This window comes from Phalacrocorax carbo, chromosome 10 (assembly GCF_963921805.1).
Source record: "Phalacrocorax carbo chromosome 10, bPhaCar2.1, whole genome shotgun sequence".
Lineage (NCBI taxonomy): Eukaryota > Metazoa > Chordata > Aves > Suliformes > Phalacrocoracidae > Phalacrocorax > Phalacrocorax carbo.
Window position 1 is genome coordinate 5854350 of NC_087522.1, and position 23329 is coordinate 5877678.

The following is a 23329-nucleotide window of genomic DNA, read 5'->3' on the forward strand; positions in this document are numbered from 1 at the left end:
TTGGCCAGTTGCAGGGTCCAGAGCAGGTGACTAAAAGCCACTTGCCCAAAACAAAGCCAGGTCCTCAGCTCCGTGTCCTCATGTTTCCCTGCTGGCAAGTGCCATCTTCTTATTCCACAGCAATCAGCCCCTTGATGGGACTCAAGGACCAAGCAGCCTCAGCTCGCAAAGTGGTGTCAGTCATTTCTGCCTTCCCTGTCAAAAGCTCTCCATCCCCCAGCTATAAAACATCACACACGGTGCTTCACTGTCTGGCAGGCGGGAGATGGAACGAACCTACAGAAACTTGACCTCACAAGCTGCTTTGTCCTCCTCTTTTAGCTCTCAGGATGTCAAATTCTCACCCAGACCTCTCCTGACTCTTTGCATTTCTACAGCCCCTTTGTTCAAAGGCACCATGACGATTTAAGGTGCAGATTTTGCAGATCATGGAGGCAATATTAGCCAAAAGGGGTGATACCAGGTGGGGTCCAGCTCTCCACTCCTTGATGCTCTGCACTGCCAGTAGCATCTACAGGTGAAGACGTCCCTGCTGCCTTATTCCAGGGAAGCTGGACTGGAAAAGCAGCAACTGAGACACCCATCAAGGAGGGGATGTCGGGGGCACACGGAGGCACAGAATGCTCTATCACAGCAGGAGACGCTCAAGCAGGCACTCACAGCCTGCCTCACACGTGTCTGGTGGAGAGGTTTAATCCTATGTGAAGGTATCAGGAAGGGATCCTATGCCAACTCCACAACTTGGCAAACAGAGGGGAAAATGTGTTAAAAGCTACGACTTCTGAGCATGTTCTCTGTCTGGAATCTGCCTGCAAAACAACTCAAATTTCTCAAAGGGATTCATTATTCAAAACTATTTGCTGAATAATTTCTGTGGGTAATTGCAGGTCTGAAGCTTGTCTGCAAACAATTCATTAGGAGCATCCGGGCAGGCAGCTATAACTGTGCTCAGACTCTGGTTTGCCTTCCCTGTCTGTGTGTGGATAATGCCAGAGTCAGGCGGGAAGGGTAAATAAACTTGTTTACAAAATCATGATGTTGGAAAAAAAACATTAAAGAAATTGTATCAGCTTAAAATTATCTGCTTCTGCCAACGCTTCTGGATATAACTGTGGCTGAAATAGTCTGGCAGAGAGAACTGGGCACTGGGGGACATCCTGCTCGTGGTGTGTGGCTCTGTCCTCCAGCTGCCCCAATGTCCCTGAGGGAGCAGCAAAACTGGTCCTCAGGCAGGGCAGGGAGAGGAGTGGGATATGGCGAAGGAGGAGCTGCCTCCACCCTCCATCCTTGCAAGGCCCTGTACATCACGGAGGGCGCTGTCTGCTGAGTGAGTGTGTCGCAGAACCGCCATCCCTAGAAAATGTCACCAAGCAGCAGTGACAATTCACATACACATTTGGAGAAGGATCAGAGACCGACTGGAAGCATTTCCACAATTCAGGGCTCGGAAAGTGCACAGTAGCACTGGGCTGGGTACCAAAGTCATCACTCAGGCTGTTTCCTGCTGAAATCATGAAATAATAGATGTCCTATTAACTGGCAAAGCAAGATGCAAAGAGAAATATTGCTTACAGAGAGCTGGCACGGTGCCTGTGGAGTTATAATAAGAATATTTTATTTGCCTGGGCTTTAGATAACCTATTTCTATTCTCTCTTTTGCTTTCCCTGGGGCTCCTGAGAGTATATCGGTTTCTTGGAATAACTTCTCTTCTCTAGCATCTCTAAAGTCCTCTCCCAGCTCCACCAGCTCACATATAATCTCAAATGCTGCTAGACTAAACACAACCCTAATAGCTGGTGTTAGAGATCAGAGTATCTAACACACTCAGACTGCACAGACTGCAAAACTGAGGTTGTGGTACTCTTCAAAAGGTGCCTGCGTGGGAGCTGGGAAGGAGAACAGGGGCTAGTCTGCTTCATCCTTTAAAATAGGCAGAGCAGGCAAAGTTAAAGCAGGAACAGAAAAAGAAAAAAAACCCCAACACCCTAGGAAAAAAATATTTGGCAGAAAAAAAGCCTGTTTCACACTGCAGTTTCCTAAGTGAAAATAAAACCAAGAAGGTGCCAATAGGACTGACTAGACAGATGTCAACTTACCATCAACCTGCCCAGTAAGTTATTAAAATCCAGAGACTGTTGCATGCAGAAAATCTTGTGTACGGTGCTCTGGAGCTAATATAAGGCACACACCACACATCCCTGAAAAGCACAACAGGAAAGGATCCAATTGCAGGACACTAATCTTTCAAATACACATGATTTAGATTAAGGATAACTAGCATAAATAAAAACCTCTGTACAAGGTGTCCACCAAAATAAGATTTTTACGGGGTCAGTACCTCCCTACAGGCGCCGCAGCAGTAACCTAACTGTTCGCTGAACTTGCCATGTAACCACAGCCTGGGGTAGCAAATAACAAACCATTTCATTGTTGTAGCCATTAAGCTAAAACGTGTTTTCTGTAATTCTCTCTATCCGTCTGGTCCAAGAGTGTTTCCGAATACTTAAAAACAAGTAAGTAGTTGTAACCTCAGGAAAATTGGAGGCATCAAGCACGTACGTGAGTCACTGAAGATCAGAGCGTGACCCAATTGCAGAACTAAGAATGGAAAACCTTTTGCCTCAACCTATTAGTCCTATACCCCATCCCTTGGATACAGCCGCGTTCCCGGTGCTCTCTGCTCTCAGGAAAGGCGAAGCAAAGGCAGCTCCGATCCATTTACACATGCAGAGTTTGTTCTGTTAAACTGCTATTGAAACAGCCCAGAAACATGACCTACAAATTCTTTTTCCTCCTCCTCCTTTTTTATTCTTAAAAGTTTTATTCTTTTCTTAAAAGAAATCTTTTATTCTTAAATTCTTTTATTCTTCCTTCTTTTTTATTCTTAAAGTTCCCATTTTGCAAAGTCTCTATTTGCAGAGAACTTGACTGGAGAAAAACAGGAGATATGTCCCTACTGGGAACAGAGCCCTTAAAATCACCTAGCCATTAACCCCTTCGCTGCTGGTGTTTACCACTCTCCCAGCCTGACGACAGCTGGGAACACAAGGGTGGATGGCTGTGTACATGTCAGTGTTAAAAGCCTTGCAGCCTTCCAGCCCAAACTCCTGATAAGCCTGTGTGGCGCAGGAAGAAAACCAGGTTGCTGTTATGGCATCCAACTGCCCTGCCTGCCCTTCAGAAAGCAGCAGCCCTCAGGGGCTGGGGCTGGTGTAGTGGCACAAGTCCCAGAGCTGACCTCCTCTGCAGCCTGGCCTGAGACCTTGCACATGTGCTGATCTCCTCTGTGTCCCTGGCAGGGGGGGAAGGGAAAATCACTCTCCATCCCTTGCCCCAGCTCTTTTCTGTTCTGCTTGTATTAAGAAACAAAAAGCATAAAACTAGGATTTTCCCAGACATGGGGAATGAAGTCCCATTGACATGAGTCAAGACGCCCAAAGCCTTGACACAGCTATCCTGGGTTTTTCTTCCCCTTTCATGCCATAGTGTGTTTAGGAAGGCACGGAAGTTGTATGTCAGGTGGTGGTTGCATTTGTTGAAGACAACACAGCTTTGCTTTCCCTTAAATTCAATCCCAGTTGCTTGTGTCAATGCCCTGATCCTAAAGGCAGTTTTACAGCACACGAGCAAAAACCCTCTCCAGGCTAACTGCAGAATGGAAATGGTATAGCTGTGATACAGCTCCAAGCCAGAAAAATCGTTCTGAGGAGCTAATTTCAGCTCCATCCATCCTTTGGGACAGAGCCGGTGCCTGCCTGGTGCTACGGTGGGCTCTGCAGACACAGCCGCCCACTCGGAGCTGCCCCAGAGACTTTGGAGGGATTGACGTGAGCTCGGGATTTTACTCCATAAAGTGATGACAGAGTGAGAAGGAAAACACAGGACGCGTCTGGGGGCTGGAAGATGTTTCCTCACTGACAGCGCTGTTCTGGGAGCCCAGCAAAACTCCAGTTCTCACCAGTGGAAGTCTGGTGCAGGTGCAAAAAAGCAATCGAGTAACCAAAAACACAATGAGACAGCCTTTTCCTGCCTTTTCTTGACCTCATCCTTTCTGAAACCAAACACTGCTGTTCTTTCAGGGGGGAAATATCCCCTGTTGCTTTTGACCGAACAAGAAAAGAAGAAAAACAAATCCAAATCCAGCTCATGCTATCTTTGGGTAACTGTCTAAAAAGGGCTGAGAAGAGCGATGTCTCGGCGCCACGCTGTCAAGCCTTGCAGCTGCGGGGCAGTGAGCTGCAGTAGCACAATGGCCTCAGAAATGCCTTGCCAGGGTCAAGCCAAACACGTGTAGTTTCCTTATTTTGACTGAGAAGGCACCAAATGAGATCTCAGAGGCAAATATGTTGTGCCTAACTCTCAGAAGGAAGATCACAAGGTGAGAGAAAAAACAGGTTGCCTCTAAGGCCTTGCCCCCATGTTGGTCCTTCACCAGCATATTAACTCCATCCTGATGGGATTCCTCCTGCCACTGCTCTCGACTCCCAGTACTACACAGGGCTATAGAAGGGCCAAGGAAGGATCCTACAGAAAGACTGCTTGTGGACGTCCGAGTGGCATCACAATCACCGTAGTGTGGTAACAGGCTTGTCCCAAGCAAACACCAGAAAAAAAAAAACAAACAAACAACAAAAATAAAGAAAACATCAAGCTCAGAGTTAAGAACAAAGCAGCCAACTACCGAGTGCTCTCTCACTAAATGGCATCACTGCAAGGAGCAAGTCAGAATACTCTAACCAAAATGTTCCAGCAAAGAATCTGTTTCTGGCAACTACGCTGTATTGGAAATTTCCTTTGAATCAGCACGGCCAGAAAAAAACCAAACAACTAACACTGACAACAGGAACCTAATCTATACTGAAAGCTTTTTCCTGTATATTGGAGGAAAACACAGAGAAAACAGAAACAAACAAACAAACTTGTCCCTAGTTGTCTTTTTAGACTAAATTGACAAACTTAAGAGCTAGATTTCAGCTAGCATCTCAATTCCAAAGGCAAACTTTGCAAGCAGGCTGTTTTCCTAGCGCAAATAAAATGAAAAGCATTACACCCAAACCTGCAGACTTTCCGGAACAGCATCCAAGCACACCAACCTTTTGCTAAGCTCTAAAAAATGTAATAAATGCAAACTGCAACAGCATCTGGAACCTGCCCCGACATCTTGAATTCACATTCTCACTTGCTGATGAAAGACGTTTTGCATCTTATTTTAAACAGATCTGCTCACAGAAGTCACGCTGTAGCCTGGAGCCATGGCCGTGCTGGGGGAGCTGGTCCCAACCTGACCCAGTTTTGGTACGCGAAGGGGACATCAGCACACAGCAGCTTCATCTTGCTACTCTGCCCCTACCTGGTGCTGTGGGGTGGGACAGAAACACAGTTTGTTCTGGTCTTACAAAGGGCTTTTGTTTTCAGGCTGGCTCCTAGCACCCTCATTTCCCCAGGAAAGTCTGTATATATGATGCAAAATCAATCTGAGAATTGCCTTGATTCAGTAGCGCCTATGGAATAACACTATGAGTTTTACTGTCCACCATACACTATATTCTTTCTCCTGTTGCAGCTGGCAGGTCTATAGAAGGAAACCTGACGCTATTTTGAGAATCCAAGAAATCCAGAAAGCTCAGGTTTGAGGCACCTGAACAAGAAGAGGACAACCACCCTGATTCCACCATTTTGAAGCAGGGATTAGCTCCCAGCCCCACTAGCCAAGGACTTGCTATAATCCCTGGAGGCACGCAGTGAAAACTGGCCAATGCACACAGCTGCTGTCTTTGCGTGTGCTGGGTTCACTCTTTGGCTGCTAACAGCAGCTGGAACAGGAAAAAAACAAGCAGGCTCAGGGATGTACGGCCAGAAGGGTGTCCACAGTCGCTCTGAGAGCCTGTCCTGCACCCAACGCGACACCCGCTTCTGCCTCGTGTTTGCACAGCACAAGCTTCCCTGGGACACAACGGGGGCTTGCTTAGGAGAACTGAAGAAGGAAACTGCATTAACAGGGAGGAGTGACCATCCTAGGAACCACAATCCATTGCAACATACTAACTGTAATCGCAAAAATGATCCTCTGCTTATAGAAAACAGAAGGCCATAACTTGCATATATTTTACCCCATCAAAAACATATATGTCTGTTTAAACATTTCAAATGTGTTCACCTGCCCAGGACTGTGGATTGATTCTGACACCTGACTTTACATACACATACATCCACACTCACAATATATAAGACACACATAAAGGTAATCAAGGAATACAAGACTAGGTCACCCTGACCTGATGCAAGAACCTTCATCCAGAAGACCTGCATGCCCAGCACTTGGGAAATGCTTATATACACTCAGTTCATTGATTTCCTGTTAGCTAAAGGTCACTGGAGGCTTTGTAAAAAGCTTTATACTCTCAGCATGATCATTCTAGGTGACAAATACTTCTGATTTACCCAAGAGTTAAAATATACAGACTCCAAAATCAATAAGGCATGCAAAGGTTGAGAGAGAGAAAAACTGGAGACAGACAGAGGCGCCCAATAGCCTGTGAAAGGTTGTTGGCACCATCTCTCCTGCACTTCCAACCCCCATGGACGTTGCCCTGCTTGCAAAGCCCAACAGCTGGTGAAGCTGCAAGCCTTCCTCTCCCAGCACAGGAAAGGAGCACCTTAGCCCACTACTATTTTTAGTCTGCCTCTAAATGACTGTTTGTTCCATCCAAGCCTACAAGTCCTACCACCATTCATCAAGCCAGATCTATTTCAGACAATCTGACCCTGCATCATGTATCAGAACCTCTCAGATTTTGCCCGCTGTATTCTGATAAGCTTTCACCACTTAAATATTCAATTACTTCTTTTCTTCTCTATTCAGGCCTCTGCACCCACCCCTGGAAAAGCAAACAGGGCAAGTCTCCATGCTGCAGCAGATAGCACTTGGTTTCTCAGCAGTCCCCTTGTTCATCTCAGAATTTACCTGCTCCATAGCATCCCCATTTTGTCTGTAGATACCCTCAACTCCCCCCACTCTTTTTATCCTTCAGAAACGCATCCCCAGCCCTGCTCCACTCCCTGCTAACCGCTCTTTTGGCTATTGCTGTCTTTTTGACACGTCTTCTTGGCTCTTCTCTGCCCTCTGTGCTCCTCCCATGTTTTCCACAGAGACCTGTCCAGGGTCCAAACAAAACAAGAGTCAATCTCTATGGCATTTTCTTCCATCCATTTTGAATTCCTGCAATGACACAAGAATAAATACTGAAACTGCAGCTTCTCTGCCACAAAATGTGGCTTTGCCAAAGCTGTGTGGGATCCATCTACCTGAGGGATAAAACGTGGGATTTGTGAAGGCACTGCCTGGTGGGTCAGGAAAAATCTCCCTCGTTTGTTTAATACATGGTTCGTGCAGGGCTGGGAGTATTTTGATACTGGTAGAGTCTGACACCCAGATTTGGCACAGTCTGAGATTGAGAACCTGAGACAAAATTGCAAACCCCTTCATTAGGTGAAAAGCAACAGCCCTGCTAATACTCACTGCAATCTTAGCTTGCTGAGCACCCTCTGCTCAAGGATGCCCAGCGTTTTCCAAGATAAAGAAAGGCATTTTGTTTGGAGGGATGGCACACACTGTGCTTCCCCTGCATCCTGAGCTGCCTGGAAGCCAGCCAGCAACGGAGCAGGATGGCGAGCCGTGACGACTGTGCATTTTCATAGCTGGGTTTTGCCCATGGACCCATACAAGCCCTTGAGCTCCCCAAAGGGTACGTACTTCTTGAATCAGTACAGACAGTTTTCATGCCAACAGCTTTCAGACTCACCCTGTGGTAAGAAAAGTCTGGATTTAGGCAGTTTTGCATGGCTTCCATTGCCAAATGCTGCAGCCTTGCCTTCCAATGCTCCCACCTGCTCCTCCTGGAGACCTCCAAACCTCCCGTGGACACAGCTCACCTGTTTTCTGGAGGGCTCCTGGGTGTATCTCCCACTCCCCCTTTATGGGGAGACAAAGGGAAGACAGCTTGAGTAACTCACAGAAGGGCTTACTGAAAACAATTAGCAGCACTGCTAATTAAAAACATGCTTCTCAGAACTGCCTCATGGTTTGAGGAACAGAAGACGGTTTGCATGAGTCCCTGGGTTTGTAACACCTGCATTCGCATCAGCCCCTGCAAGGGAAACTCCTGCTGCCCTGTATCCCACCACAGTCCGGGGGTCACCGTCTCTCTCCAAATGCAACGGACCCTATCAGCAGTGTCCAGACCTTATGGTCCGGATGGCAAGACACCAACACCTGAAAAGCCAAAGAAATAAAAAGCAATAGTCTTAAGGAATAACTGGTGAGCACAGACTGCTGAACAGCCCTGCTCACCTGCCCCGCTCCCCCTCTGGGGCAGTCTGCTAAAATTACTGCGCCATTCTCCATCAGCACCTACAGATTTTTTAAATCACCTCCTTCCATGTGGCTTTCTGGAGCCTTTGGTATTCTGTGGCAGCAATTAATTTTCCAGTCTCGGGGAAAGGCTCACAAAGAAACAAGAAGCCTGCAGAAAGGGGATTGCTTTCCATTGACTACCACAACAGCTTTCTCAAGGGGCCTCCAGGGCCTCAGGTGTCAGGTTCACTCCTGAATTCATGACATTTCTCTTGGCCTGTTGATGGTGGGAGCCCGAACCCTTGCACCCTGCTGGCAGCCAACAGATACATCATCCCGCTGGCTGCCGGCAGGCACTGTCCCCCAGGCAGAAACAAGACACAAAAGAGAAGCTGAAGCTGCAACCCAAAGCCTCCCAAGGCAAGCAAGGAAACACCATCTTCAGGTGGGGCAGCTAGGTTTTCTGAACATTAAAGAGCAAGAAAGGCCTGAGTTCAAAGAGGTTTGGCTCAGGGTGCGCAAACCCACAGCCAGAGGGATTTGATGTGGAAACTTCCCTCCCCACTCATCAAGGGATAGCCACTGATCTTGCACCTCCCTCCCAACAGGAATCAGCTGCTACAATTTTTTTTTAATATTTTATTTTAAGCCATCCCTGAACAACGCAAAACCACAAAAAGCAAAGACAAAGCATGTCTGCAGGGCTGGGAGGACATAAGGCCACCGCAGCCAGCCCCATGGAAAGGCAACACGTACACCCCTAGACATAGGGAGACACTGAGAAGAGATGAAGGGAAAGGACCTTCATGTCTTGCAGGGAAAAGGCAACAGGCCCTGATTCCCAGCTCCAGAAGCAAGCCGGCAGGCAGGAGAAGGGGGGGTCACTCACTTTTTAAGTGTATTGGCACCCCCATAACTCCGGCCCTTTGCAACCCAAAGGCTGGGCACTACCTGCAACACAGGCTGCACAAGTAAAAGCTCCTGCTGAGTGCAACATCCCGACTGCAGGTTTTGGTTGTGCTTTGCTCACTCATTTCACAGGGCACCCGTGATGGGAATTGCCGCTGACAGCGGGTGTAAGAGACGGACCCCCGCTGCTGCGGGAGCCAGGCTGTGGGGAGCGGCAGCATTTGTCAGAGCCCAGGAACAGAAAATGGGTTTCAGATGGGCCACTGCAGAGCAGCCGCACGGCCCGGGCTCCCGCAGCGCCTCGCAGACGCAGCGACTGCAGCAAGCGGCTCAGGCAGCCCCGCCGCCCTGCCAAGCATCGCTCCCGTCCCGGCACGGGGCTCTCCCACAGCACCCAGGCCAAATGTTACCTAGCTCCTGCAAGGACAAACCTCAACCTCCACAGTCCAAGCTAGATCCCTGATTTGATTTAATCAAGGAAGGAGCAGAAGAGCTGCATTATGTCTTCTCCAGACCCAGGGCCACCCACCCTCCCCATCTCTTCCCCAAACAGCCAGGTATCGATGGCTTTATTAAATTCTGCTTTTTTTCTTCCCCCCCCCTTTGGCTCTTGACTAGAGGGTTTACAAGCAAGACCAATATGGGCAAGCTCTTAAATTCAAGGAACATGGCTTGCTTGTAAGTCACCACACCCCACACCCTCCCTGGCACCGTTTTGCACCACAGCCACGCAGCACCCTGCCAAGTCACCGGCTTTCCCCGCGGGCTGCCGCAAAGGTCTGGCTTACATAAGAAGGAACAAACTAGCTTTTCTTCGCCACCCTTTCAATGCTGCCATTCATCCCCTGCCCTCTATCTTCCCAGTGCCACCTTGAGGGATGGAAAACACACAGCCAAAACACTTCATCGCACCTATTATCCCCAGGCAAAGTTTTGTTGCCCATGGCTAATGGCTCTACAATTTTGTCCACGTAAACCACAAGTGAATTAAAGGATTAAGATAAAAACTACTGAGATGCAAAGGTACCCACGTGTTAAGGATGCTCCATACCCTGGCAAAGCCACGTCACTGCTCAAAAAGCAGAGAGTTCTGAGGCCTGACAGTCCTTCCCTGAAGCACACAGGGTCTGCAGGGCCAGGTCATGCGCATCCCACCGTAGCAGTGAATCCGGCATCAAACAGCAAGTGAACAAATCTGTTCAATGGTCGTGTAAAGCTTCGGCTTCAGTGTTGAGCGAGCCCTAAAGCTGGTCTCAGTTCTAACTGGCTGGAAACAGCTTGGTCAATCCCTAGGTTATTTTTGCATCTGTGCATCGGTTCTGCCTGGTTAGAGACTCTGTGCTGACTTCGGCCAAGTGGTCAACCCCAGGGAAATGCAAGCCAGGAGGGGAACAGGACGTAATTTTGCAGCCTGAGCATGAAATGACAAAGCCAGGTTTATTCAGACACAAATAGGCCGCTTCAAAGCATTTTTCCAGCCCTTATAAAATCAGTACTAGCATCATAACCATCTACACTCCAGGATTTTTAGTCCTCTTCTGACTTCAGGCCAGCACGGGTGCATACTGCCTGCCCTTTCCGATCATTCTACCATTATTTGTCAAATACCAAATTCCAGCTTCTTTAGGAAACCAGGGGGGGAGGAAGCACGGCTGGTTGAACTCTTTGTCCTTCTCTCCCCTGTCCCCCGTACACTTTTACATAATCAGAACAGAGCAAGAAACCCACAAAAAATGCACATTCCCAAAGCCAGAGGCTACGTCCCAGTTCTGGCAACTCAGTGGTCTTACCACAAAGCTCAGCGCAGCCTGGATCCCTTTTGACTTCTTAACAATACATTCACAGTGGTGGAAGGGTGGGGAGGGAGGGCTTCAAAGGAAAAGAGCAGCAAGGAACAAGCTATTTTGAACCCAGAAGCCATCCACTGCAACGTGAACCCCCTCCATCTGAGCTCTACAGCTCCTCCCGGCAAGCACTTTGAAGCACAGCAATGGGAAACGAGGAGGGAGCCAACAGCACCCAGCACATCGATTGGGCATGGGTCTATGAACAGTAAAATGGCTTAAATCTCAGCACAGGCTGGACTCAACAGGGGGAAAGAGGGAAAGTACAGAAGACAGAGCCCTCAGTGGCCTTATGGCATCCATCCATCCTCCCGAATGAAGCTCTTACAGAGGCTGATGAAGCCATTTGGGTTCCAGGCAGCCTGCTGAACCTTGCGTACAGAGTGCTTTGGAATTCAGCATGACATAGTGTGCTATTAGCACAGAATGCTGGGGTTTAGCCCCTTTATCTCACTTTGGATGGGGAGAGAGAAGTCCAAGCGTTCCAAGTCTCCCTTCTCTAGCCAATGTCTGCAAGGGAAGGGAGGGCTTTTTCTTCTGTTGCTGTTAAACTACAAGGCAGCCATAAGGAGAGGGTACGCTCTCCCATCACGTGAAGCAGCTGCTGCGCAGGGTTTGCAGCCATTTTGCACCTTCTCTGCCAATTGCACAACCAGGACCCTGCTGCCTCAACCAACAGTAACACTCCGCAACCCATTCCTCCTCTGCCCCGAATAACTGACTGACAGCTGGTGAACCTGAAAAGACGGTCCCGAGCTCTTGCCTGGGACAAGCCACGGCCATGAATCACAGGCCGACTGTAGCTGAGGAGGCAGCAGCCGGGTTGCAGGGTGAGCCGGCGTCGTAGGTGTGCGTTGGCCAAGCACTGGTTGGAGGGGCAGGAAGCGACAGGACCAGATCAAGAGGCACAGGGGAAGCAGCTGGAAGGAAGCTCGCACAGCACCCGTGCTACGGTCCCAGCCACCCACCTCTACACATACTAAATGTCAATTAAATCTAAATTAAAAAGTAAAAAAAATAAACACTGTGTAAAGACAAGAGGTGAAAACATCCATGCTGTCTGTATCTTTGAAGAGCCAGATGAATCCACCCTGAAGAAATGTAAAGGTAGCAAGAACCAAGAGACTCTAGGGATTACTCATTACAGGAGACGAGATTCTCAACACCTTTCTGTTTTGCAGTAATTAGGTGGTAACTGGAAAAAAAAATATTTGAATAGATCAACACTTTTCTATTATTAGTTTTAAATAATGGCTCAGAAACAGGCACTTCCTTCTTCCCCAAGCTGTGAAGAGCTAAGCACCGAGACTCCGGTCATAGCTTCAGGCTCATTTAAACTGCAAATATCTCTGCAGAAATTACAGGAGAGTGGTGTGAATACAATGAGAAACAAGCCGTTGGCTTTGAGCTTAACTACTAGCAATTACCTTTCATTTATAGGTTAAAAAGCTTGAAACAACATATTTGGTAGGAAGAGGATGCAATGCCAAGAGATGTATGCGTACAGAGGCTGGGGAAGCAAGGAGAGAGAGCGGAAAAGTCGTGCCTGCTGATGGCCTCGGAGAGAAACTGAGTAAAAGGCCAAAATAAAGAAGTCTGCCCAAAACACAAGGCTGCCTCCCAAGGCCTGACCTTGGATGTTCATCCCTGATAGCATCCCCAGGCCAGGGAAATAATTAAGCATTTCAGCTCTAAAAGAGTTGCCTGCCCATTCTGCTAAGCAGACAGTTTTTGCAGAGCAATTCAGAGGGAAAAAGGGAAGCAGATTCAGCTGATGAGACACAAAAAGTCTCTCTAAAAGCATTAATTTCCTTTGGGAAGCAGCCCATATGCTCCCAGCACAGTGGGCAACCATCACTCCTGCAGCAGGTCCCAGCAAGGCAGATGATTAAATTTGCATCAGTCATTTGGTATAGACAGAAAGGCAGCGGATAAGGATGCAGCACCACGAGCAGTAGCTGGCGCTCTGAAATCAAATGAATTTTGAGCTCACCTTGACACCTGCTGATCGAAAGAAACCTTTCAGATCATCTTCTTCCAGGGGTAAGCATCTGCATCCCTGCCACGTCCCCCTTAAAGCACGCACAGGAACGAGGACATAGCACAGTTCTCAAGGGACCTGCACTGTTTGCAGGAGTGACCAGGCCACGGAGAAGCACACCACCTCCCCGTCCTGTAACCAGCTGCGGTACGGCAATCTGCGCTTATGCCTAAGTGCTGCAGTGTGAAGCCTGGATGCCAGTCTCTGGACAGCACGTCCATCCAGGAGCACGCTTTGCCCATCCAGGTTGGCCACAACCCCCAAGAACTTCAGGCACCGTCCTGAACGGGACATGTCATGGAAGATGCTCCACGCTAGCAAGGTACACAGCAGCTGAGGAACCTCAGCTTTTTGGAAAGTAAAATCCTACCACCAGTTTGCCAAAAGGTAAAGCAGTGCAGGGGTATTGTGTTGGCCACCTGCATGTCCTGAAACACCCCCCGAGGCTTGCTGTCACTGCTCCCAACCGCCATTTCCTTCCTGCGACCCTGGCGTCATGTCATGCTCACCAGCTGTGAGCAGCGCTCGTCACCAGAGCGCTGGTATTCTTCCAGGGCTGTCTGGCAGAGTGAGGCACTGACCCATCCGATCTGCCTTGAGCCCGACTCAGAGCAACCACCGGCAGACCTGGCTGGTGAAGGCACCACTGACAAACCCAGACCCCAGAGATTTGAGTGCTCTGCAAACCTCAGACCTCTGGAACAGCAGCCTTGAGACAACACACAGAGGCAGGTGCATAAATTCTTGGGTTTTTCTTTTACTTTTTATTCCTTCCCTTCCTTTGCCACAACACACACTTTGTATTAAATATCTTAAATATATTAATTTTAAAAAAGTATTAATAAAAAGCTACTGAAGGACACAGCTGGCAGAGTGACCAAGGGCAGCGACCCACTGCAAAACATGGGGACATTTTTTAAAAAAAGAAAACAAATTGTAACAAAAAGACCTGGCATTTTTTGCGTACGCACAGCTGGCTGGAATACCCTGGGCTCTGGCATTATTGAAAAAACGGACGGGGAAATGGTAGAAAAAATATATTCCATTGTACCAACCTGTAAGGGGAAAGGAGTTAAGAGCAAAAATGAGGAGGCTTTAAACATTTTTGGTATTTCAGATGTTCCCTCCCACACCCACCGCCCAGTCACTTTTAGTCTTTAAGCAAGTTTTCTGGCTTGGGGTAGCCAAAGAGTACAAAATCTGCTTCATAAAGCTTGTAGAGCTGCTGCCTCCAAGCCTGTGGGATTTTGGCAAACCAGTTATCTTCCCAGCTGCTGGCAGTCCTGTTCCGGTAGCTGGGGGGGAAGCGAAGAAGCCTGTCCACTTTGAGGAGCTGCAATAGATAAGCAGCGTCCTCATCCAGCGTCTCCAGCTTTCCGATGAAATCATAGTCTATCTGGCACGGATGGCACAGACGGTAAACCTGCCTCCAGTGCTCATTGAAGGGGGCCATCTTCTCTGTCCTGGGATCCAGTAAGTACTGGATGAAGTCAGAAAAGGAGACTTTGAGGCCTGCCCCAAAGGCCTCGCTAACAGAGGTGGGAAGGTTGGTATGGTTGGAGTACAGCTTTAGCATGGGGATGGCAAAACGCCGGTAGAACTCCTCGTTCTCCAGCTCAAATTTGCTGCGAAAGGCAGAGATGAGGCGGACAAAAGGGTCTCGTACAAAGAGGAACTTAGTGTACTTCTTCAGCTTGATCTTCATGAGGTGCCGGGAGAACTTCCCATAACGGCGCCAGAATTTGTTGAAGGTCAAGTGGGTGCTGGTGTTGTGGACATGCTCCCGGGGTATATCCAGAGGGTTCCGGTATGGGACCCCCTGGTCCAGCAGACTCTCACTTAGCACAATCATCACGCGTTTCCAGTTGGTGCAGGCCACCTTGGGGACATAACAGTAGATGATGCCATGGCGGTCATCCACAATCAGGTGATTGAGCTCATAGTTTGGGATGTCATCAAAGGAGCGCTCCTTGGTGGGGAAGGTGAAGCTGGAATTGGCACAAAACTCACGCAACGTTCTCTGCCTCTCTATCTGCAGTTTCTCTTGGTCCAGGCTGTTTCTGTCATTGTGCGTAGACCAGTCGTAGCCCCGCACATTCTCCTCCAAATTGCTCACCACAGGCTTGTTGGAGCCCTGGATGAGTAGCTGCTCTGTCTTTCGGGGGATAGAGCTATTCTGTTTCAGGCTCGAACTAAGCAGCTTTGCCAGAAATTCATCTACATCTGGCAAGGCTTCCCAGTCTTCACCTGCCGTGATACCAGGGATGGCTCCCGGGGAATGAGGCCTGGAGAAGGATGTATGCAGGTAGAAGTGAGCCGTTCCCACGTTGTCCCAGTACACAATGATCAGGAGGATCATGAAGATGGAGACCAGCACCACAGAGAGACGGAGGAGCCGTGCTTTGGTCATCCTGACATCTACTGTGATAGCTGGCTTTCACCTGGATTCACCTCCGACTTGCAGAGTGAGACTTGGGATCCAGCATGGTGCTGCAGACCAGGAGCCTGGAAATGTACCAGAAAAAAGAGTTAGTTGAACCCTTAATCACTCTGGTTTAGAGAGAATGGCCTTGCGCAACCGAGACTCATTGCGGGGCTGACCATCTGTTTCCGCATGAGAAGAGCTGTGTGGGCCTGAGGTACCCATACAGCCCCCTCAGAGAAGCACTGACTGGCCAAAAGGCATAGCATGTTGCAATTTTACCAGTTTCTATAGCAATCATGGAGTTTATGAATCTCAAGCTTCTAGAGTCACAGGATTTCACGAGAAGCTCTGTTTTCATAAAAAAAAAAGATTTCAGACAGAGTTTACAGTGGGATGTTAGAGTATTAAAAATTACAACTATATATACAGCAAATATACAGCTAACTACCTTTCAGACCTCCTTGATTTTTAAACACATCTAAGAGACAACAGAGAAAAAAAGAGGTCTCAATCATGACTTTAGCTTGTGGTACCACATACCACATTGTCATCTCATCTCCCCATGGAGATGCTCTGTTCCACTGGGCTAAAAACAAAGACCTTACTGGAGTTACAAATACATAGCTGAAGATGCCGTTGCCTCAGTGGCTAAAGCAAGCCCCTGTTGAGAGAACATCACTGACCAGAACACACCATCTTATCTGTTTGAAGGCACCCAGCAGATGTCACCTCCATGGCCTTTGTTGGTAGCTATTTCATTTTGTCAAGAACTGCCATTACGCGAACAGTTCTCCTATAAAAACCCCCACAGGGACACAAGGCCCTGGTAAGAGACACACATCGATAAAAATCTAAAGGAATGATTACTTTTAACTGAATGACTTCTGACATTAAGGATGCTCTGATAAATCTTTGTCCATGTCCAGACTGTGATGAGTCAGGATGTCTTTTCCTGGTTTATGTAATTCTTATTTCTGTCACACTCGTCCCTAACAACTCTTGAACACCAAAGACAGGCAAGAAATCACTGTTAAAAAGGCAGCTCAGAAGACCTTTTCTGGAGGGTACAGCAGGTTTGGTTTCTTTACTTCAACCAGTCCCATCTTTTCACTGCTACCTGCTTCCCTGCTGACTCCCAGCCCCTTTCCACCAGCAAGCTCCTCACGGGAGACCCCATCTCCCCTCCCTGCTGCACGTTTCTGGTCCAAGGCTCCACACAGAGGCAGGCTGGAAAACCAGCCTTTTTCTCCCCCCAAGTGGTCAAGGAGCCAGTGCCTACAGCCAGGGAAGAACAACACAGTAAGTGAGGAGCAGCTATCTGATATTTTGAGAGAGAAACCAAGGTTTGCTGTTTTACAATCTCTCTCTGCAAGGTTTAAGGTCAAAAGACAAGCAAAAAGTAGTCATTCCAATCTCCTCCTCCCCTCCAAGCACAGTCCAGACCGATTATAAACACAGAACAGCATCTAGAGACAGAAAACAAGAGCCGCCCTTTCTGCAGACATCCCCATTCTTTCTAATGACTTCAGAACCCTAGAAATACCAGCTCTGAAAACAAAACCACTTCAGGGCAAGCTGCCCTGAAAAGCTTTTCAAAATGAAGACTGGGTCTCTCTTCCTCCCAGAACAGGGGTTGTTATCCGGCCAGTTCACACGAAATGGCACCAGCACCACCCTGTACAGGGACGCGAAGAACCTGAGAGTCTGGGTATGGAACAGTGTTGAGCTCTGTCACTCCCGGAGCAAACTTGCCCAGCACCTTTGATGATCACAGCAGCCTTGCATTGAACGACTTGTCTAAAGATCCATCTGCATAGCTGTGCTTATGCCTCAGGGATGCCAGATTTTAACAAAGTCCTGGTTTCAAACACTAGACCAAAAGCATTAGACCAGAATTTAGAACAGGAACAATACCAGTTACAGCTACATATGAAAGTATTAGCTCAGCCTGTCCCAAAAGACATAAAATGCAGAACCAAAAGTCTAGGGTTTTTCCACCCTGGTGTATTTATTTACACTTCAGAGGTAGAGAGAGCCAGAAATTCAGCGTAGCTGTAGCCTAACACGTGGCTTTGCACTGCAACACCAAATGCTGCGTTTCCTGGAGCCAGGCTCTTATTCTACATGTGAAGAGGGGCTGGAGGAACTGCAGACATAACACTTTGCGCTTTGCAGAGCAAGAAGCAGGTATTACTCAGCAGTAATTCTCTACATTTAGCTAGTCAAGACTGAGGATGGAGCAGAAAGATGAGCACAGAGTTAAAGAAGGGGCAAATTACATATGTGCGTCAGCACTTCAGGCCAAGCATCTCAGTCCAACAGCAGAAGATAATGGAGTGATGCTGCCAAGCCTACTGCTTGGCACGCCTCTGGGTTTGCGTTTTGCCTGAATCTGTTCTTGCTTTCGAGCCGGTTAGCCATGCAGGGAAGGGGCTGCTTCCTATTCTGGCTGAATAGAGTGCCCACTGCGCACATAATTCCTAGCACACTGGGTTTCCAATGCTGCGTGAGACCTTTAGGCTGGCTAGAATGCAGCAAGCCCAGAAAGCTGCACGGAGCATCCCTTTCTGCCATCCCGATATCCTGCAGCTTATACAGCTTCGGGCAGCGCAGCAGCCTGCTAGCATTTCTGCAAAGCCGTCCCACCCCGGCGCGACAGATCACCCTCTCGGCAGCAGTGACAGAAGCAAACGAGGCGCTGTGTGTGGCACACGCATTCCTCGGACAAACAGAAGGAGGGCTCTTTGTCAAAGCCACCACCATAGTGTAGCTTTACCGAGCGCACCCCCAAGGGCTCGAGCCCGCTTTCCAGGACACAGCACGCAGGCCTGCCAGAGCGTTTTGCTTTTCCAAGACACACAGCAGCGAGCAGCACAGAATCGAAATGACTCCACTTCTGTTAACTCTATCAGTGCCAGAGAGGAACCCTGAAAAATAGCAATAACACAGCTTAATTCCCCCCTCACAAGAAAAAAAGCTACAGAAAACAGAGTTACTCTATTGAACACGGTACATCCTCTTCCTGAGCACTTCATAAAAGACGCCAGACTGAAAGCACAGATTAGAGGTCTCTTGTGTACATCAGAGGGAACACGCCTCCATCCTCCCCTTGCCAGAATCAAAAGGAAAAGCCTCCAGGAGGAGCCAAGAATTTACATTCAAGTTTAACCCAAAGTCACCAGCCAACAAGAACGTGCACCAGGATCCACACAAAGCTGCTTCTGTGACATGACACTGGCAAACCGGGGAACGGGACAAGTGCTATAATCATCCCACAGAGCCTGCTGAGCAGCCATCTCGTGATCATCTCCAACCTGAACCTGGCCTGGGTGTAAACTAAGGACTGTTATCCCCACCCCAGGCCCAAGAAAGACACCAAGTTCCAAGGTCACTGGTCACCCTCTTCTATCACAAGCTGCCACAACAAATAACGACCTCTGAAACTCTCATCTAGACCAGAAAGGAGGGGTGTGTCGCCAGCGCTTTTATTGCAAAAGCTATTGCAGACGCAGCTCCTCAGGGATTTGGAAACCATATCTGCACTTCACAGCCCGATTGTAACTGTTTGTTCTCAGGGCAAACAGCAGCTTAAGTAATTCCTGTCTCTTTCTTCCCCTCCTCTCAGCTTTGTGCAACTACATTCTCTCATGGCCTTTCTTTGCAAAAGACAGGAACTCCAGCTCACTCACAGGAGCAACAAGGCCTACAGAAAATAAAGCAGCTTACACATGGGTATGTACTGGAGACAGGGGATAATTAGCCCTCTCTGTGAACAGCGATAGGTTTTGAAGAGACTGTGCCTCCAAAGGCTTGGGTGCGGATTCCATCTCTTCTTGATTTGTGTTTCCCCAGGCTTGTCCCTCTCCCATTGCTCCTAACTCCCTGTGGGGAAGCGCAAGGCACAGGCCAGGCATGAAGCACCAGCTCACCTCCTCTAGCGCCCGCTCGTTCTAACATGAGAAGATACAGGATTTCAGGTAGCTTACTTCTGAAGATGGAAAGAGGTGGAATGAGAACATTTAAAGACATACAAACCCCCCAAATTCAAATAGATACTTTCCCTGCGTTCACCAGCAGTCACTCAACCCATGCTACCTTCCTTACCCACATATCATGGTACACACCTGCTACCAGTTACGCTTAGGGAATATGAAGGCTCTAGAGAAGTAGAACCAATTTAAAGTCCTGCAGGTGCAGAAGAATGAGCTCCCATCAGCCCAAGCAGATGGACACTGTACCGAGAACCAGAAACGCATTTCACACGCTTGGCCATCACTCAGTAAATTGCTTCTCCCCAGCTTTCAAAAAATCTAGCATCCTTTGCCAAGCTGGGAAGTTTAAACCCATGTAATGACATCAGTGGTTACACTAGCATAAATGCACAGTGTAAGCAAAAAATAGGGCTTGCATTGCATGTTTTACCCTAACTTAGCACATATGTGCTAGAGACCAGCAAAAGAACATCCTAATCTATGTAGCTACCCCAGCGCCTTCCCTCCCATCGCTGCCACAAAGCCTGGTTTGTATGGGCTTGGCAATACCAGTCGCCTCTTTTTTATTATCCATACTTGGAAGTAGTCTCAATAACCGTATTTCTAAGATTTCCAGACGGAAACTCCCAAAACGCAGCATATCCTGTTTGTCCATTACCTCCGTCGCAAACTTCAAGCACAGCCCTCATTCACACACACGCATCTTCCTGCGTTCGGCCTTACAAACGCAGGAGGAGCCTCAGCGAGCCTCGGTGCCTATAGCCTGGGCCAACAAAACCCCAGAACGTTTGTTGTTTGCCAACACAGGGGCCAGAAACCAGACCCCGCCACTCGCGCCGCCTGCCTTAAGCATCGTTTGCTACTGCTCGCGGTTCAGCTCTGCTCGGAAGTTCTGTGCACGAAGTTCGAGCGCGATTAATCCCGTTAAGGGCCGTCCCTACGACGCGGCGTTAAAAGCCACGCTTTGCCGTCGACAGAAACGCTCCGCCGAGGGGGCTGTTCCCTGGGTTTGCTTTTGCAGCCGCTGGGACAGGGAGGCTCCCGGGTCCCGACGCAAGGCAGGCTGCGGAGCCCCAGAAGGGCACACGGGAACCGCGCAACCCGGCTGCTACCGAGCCTCGGGCCCAGCGCCGGCAGCTCGGGGGGGGCGGAAAGCCAGCGTTCCGCGGTTTGGAGCAGTGCAGCCGCCCCGCAGAGCCGCCGGCCGCCCCCCGAGCGCCCCCGGACCCGGCCGCCTCCCGCCCGCCGAGCCCTGCGGAGGGGCCGCGCCGCCGTGCCCGCCTACCTGGCACGCCGGGGTCCCCGGGGAGAGCAGAGGGGACGCCGTGCTCCGGCTGCAGCTCACGGCTGGGGAGCTCCACCGGCACCAGCCCCGGGGCGGCCGCCGGGACCGCCTCACCCGCGCCCCGGGCAGCGCCGCCGCCCAGCGCGGCCCGGCCCCTCGGGGGCCCTGCCCTGCCCCGCCCCGCCATGGGCGGCCCCGCGCCCTTACCCGGGCAGCACAGCCTGCCTCGCCTCGCCTCGCCTCGCCTCCTCCTGATGCTGCCGCTGCCCGTCCCCGTCCCGCCGCTGCCCGGCTGCCGCCGCCGCCGCCTCTCGCGAGACGCCGGGCACGGGGCGCCCCGGCGCAGGCGCCGCCCCTCCCGCGGCCTGCGGGCCTGTCCCCGCCGCGGGGCGCCGGGGGCCTGGGTGGGCCCGCAGGCCAGGCCAGGCCGGGGCCGGAGGGGCGGCCCCCGGCACCCCTTCCCGCAGCCGGGCGGGACCGGGAGCGCTGCCGCAGGCAGGGGTGGCAAACGCTGAGGGGGCGACTCCCTTAGAGCTCTCTGAAGTGGGGCTGCGTTGCCACGCGCACACCCCACCCCCATCCCCGAGCAATTACACAGGAAAGTTTAACCTAAACCTCATTTTTAAATCGGTTACAGGTTGCATGGAGGGCTCGTGCCACCCTATGTGGGTATTTAATTTCCCTGCAGACTGGGGGGGGCTCAGGGGCTGCAGAGGTGAGAAGCCCTCCGCCCCCACCTGCCCTGCCCCAGGGACAGGATGGGGAAGAGCCAGCGCCAGCAATGGATGCGGCGGCAGCAGCCCTGTCCCCGCATGAACGCAGCGTCCTGGCACCCGGCAGCGCTGGCTGCTGGAGCTCGGGGTTCGGTGAGACCAGTTTCACGCTGTTCTGTGGAAGAAACCCCAGGCTTTTGGCTTCTTCAGCAGCCTTTATTAGGAGCAAAGTCTTGATACCTGGATACAGCAAGGCTAGATAACGCGGCTTGAAAAGCCTGGAAGAGTTTAAGCTCCCTTTGCTACTTTCATCATTTGTAATCAAGAACCAAAAAAGGCATTAGCCTAGCATTGGAACTGAGCATGGCCCTGCTTTGCACAGGATGGGCTGCAGCTCATCTAGGACTCATGCAGAACTCTGCTGCAGTTCTAGCGCTTCTCAAAGCTGCAAATGATAATTTACAGATTCTACCTCTGAGATCTCAATGCCAACTTTTAAATTTATTAACAGACTTAAAGGTTTTAAAAACAGGGAACTTGGCGCATCATGGGGCTCCATGCTCTTCACAAGAGCATGGCAAATTATCAAACTGGCTTTTTATGCAACCTCCCTTCAGAGATACAGCCTCAAACCGATGCATGTGTTGCAAATGTCCCACACTTTTTATGAAATAGCTCGGAATACTGCAACTTTTCATGGTGATTCAGCCCAAAGGTGTTTAGTGGAGATGTGTATGCTTGGAAAACTCTGGTTTTACTCACTTTTGGTCCTTCGGTGCTTGCAGGTCACGTGAGGTCTTGTAAATAGAGACTTGGCTCAAGACCTGCTGGCACGAGTTTGTTTTACACACAGTCTGTGCTTATTTTATCTGTGTGTCCTTTTTTTAATGTTTATGTGAAACAGTGGACCCCAGAGAACAAGTTTTCCCAACCTTCCTAATTCACAGTCATACCTCTTCCTGCTTCTTCTGTATCATAAGGAAAATTGGCCATTCGCTTATGCCAGCTTACACACTTGTATTGCATCCCCACTTCAGGGGTTTAAAAATGCATTTTATAAATACAAATAATTTAAGCTTTCTCATCTGTGGAGTGAGCTACCCCTCATCTTCTCAGCAGGTAGCAAAGCAAGAGGTACAGAGGGCCAGGCAATGTGCTTAGTGTCACACAGCAAGTCAGAAAAAGCACATAGAATTCTTTGCAAGTGCTGCAGCTGTAAAAAAGATCCTTCATTCATTTGAAAAATGCATGAACCCACCTAAGATTGTCATCTTAGATACTCCTGCAGACCTAGAAGGGAAGCTGCTCCTGTCTGGGGCATGGAGTCACTATTCAAGTGTTATGACCAGAACCAATTTATTTGCAACATATTTAAAAAGCAGGGACAAAAACTTTGCAAAAGACCCTTATGGAAAAGGCTGCTGGCCTTGGAGAAATTTGTTCCAAAAAGAAAAACACATTCCCGTGGTTTACCTCCAGGCTAGCTCTTATCATGGCCTTCACCTATCACCATGCAGCTTCTCCCGGCTGCAGCCAGATCTGAAATGCTGTGTAGATGGAAAAGAGCTTAGAGCAATCGCTAGCTGCTCTCACAGCCAAACATCTGCTCACCCAAACAGCATTCCAGGCGTGTGTTACAGCTCCCAGCTTCACAGCAACACACAGGGACAGCAGGGAGGAAAGGGGAAACTATTTCTCAGGCATTTACATTTGGTTTTAATAGTCAGGAAGCCTTTTGGATGCATGGGTGGCATCCACACTTTTGC

General features: G+C 49.5%; 1 protein-coding gene across 2 annotated transcripts; it reads right to left on the minus strand.

Annotated features, from left to right (window-relative positions):
* Window positions 1–10686: 10686 nt before the first annotated feature.
* Window positions 10687–21165, minus strand: CHST12 (carbohydrate sulfotransferase 12). 2 transcript variants are annotated; one of them, XM_064461566.1, is made up of 2 exons: window positions 21058–21165; window positions 10687–15653 (listed from the first exon to the last, which is right to left on the minus strand). In XM_064461566.1, the coding sequence occupies exon 2, from the start codon at window positions 15556–15558 to the stop codon at window positions 14299–14301; it is 1260 nt and encodes a 419-aa protein (XP_064317636.1). In that variant the 5' UTR covers window positions 15559–15653; window positions 21058–21165; the 3' UTR covers window positions 10687–14298. The 2 variants fall into 2 exon arrangements, with proteins under 2 accessions (XP_064317636.1, XP_064317637.1); XM_064461567.1 differs by lacking the exon at window positions 21058–21165 and adding an exon at window positions 20851–21018.
* Window positions 21166–23329: the final 2164 nt, after the last annotated feature.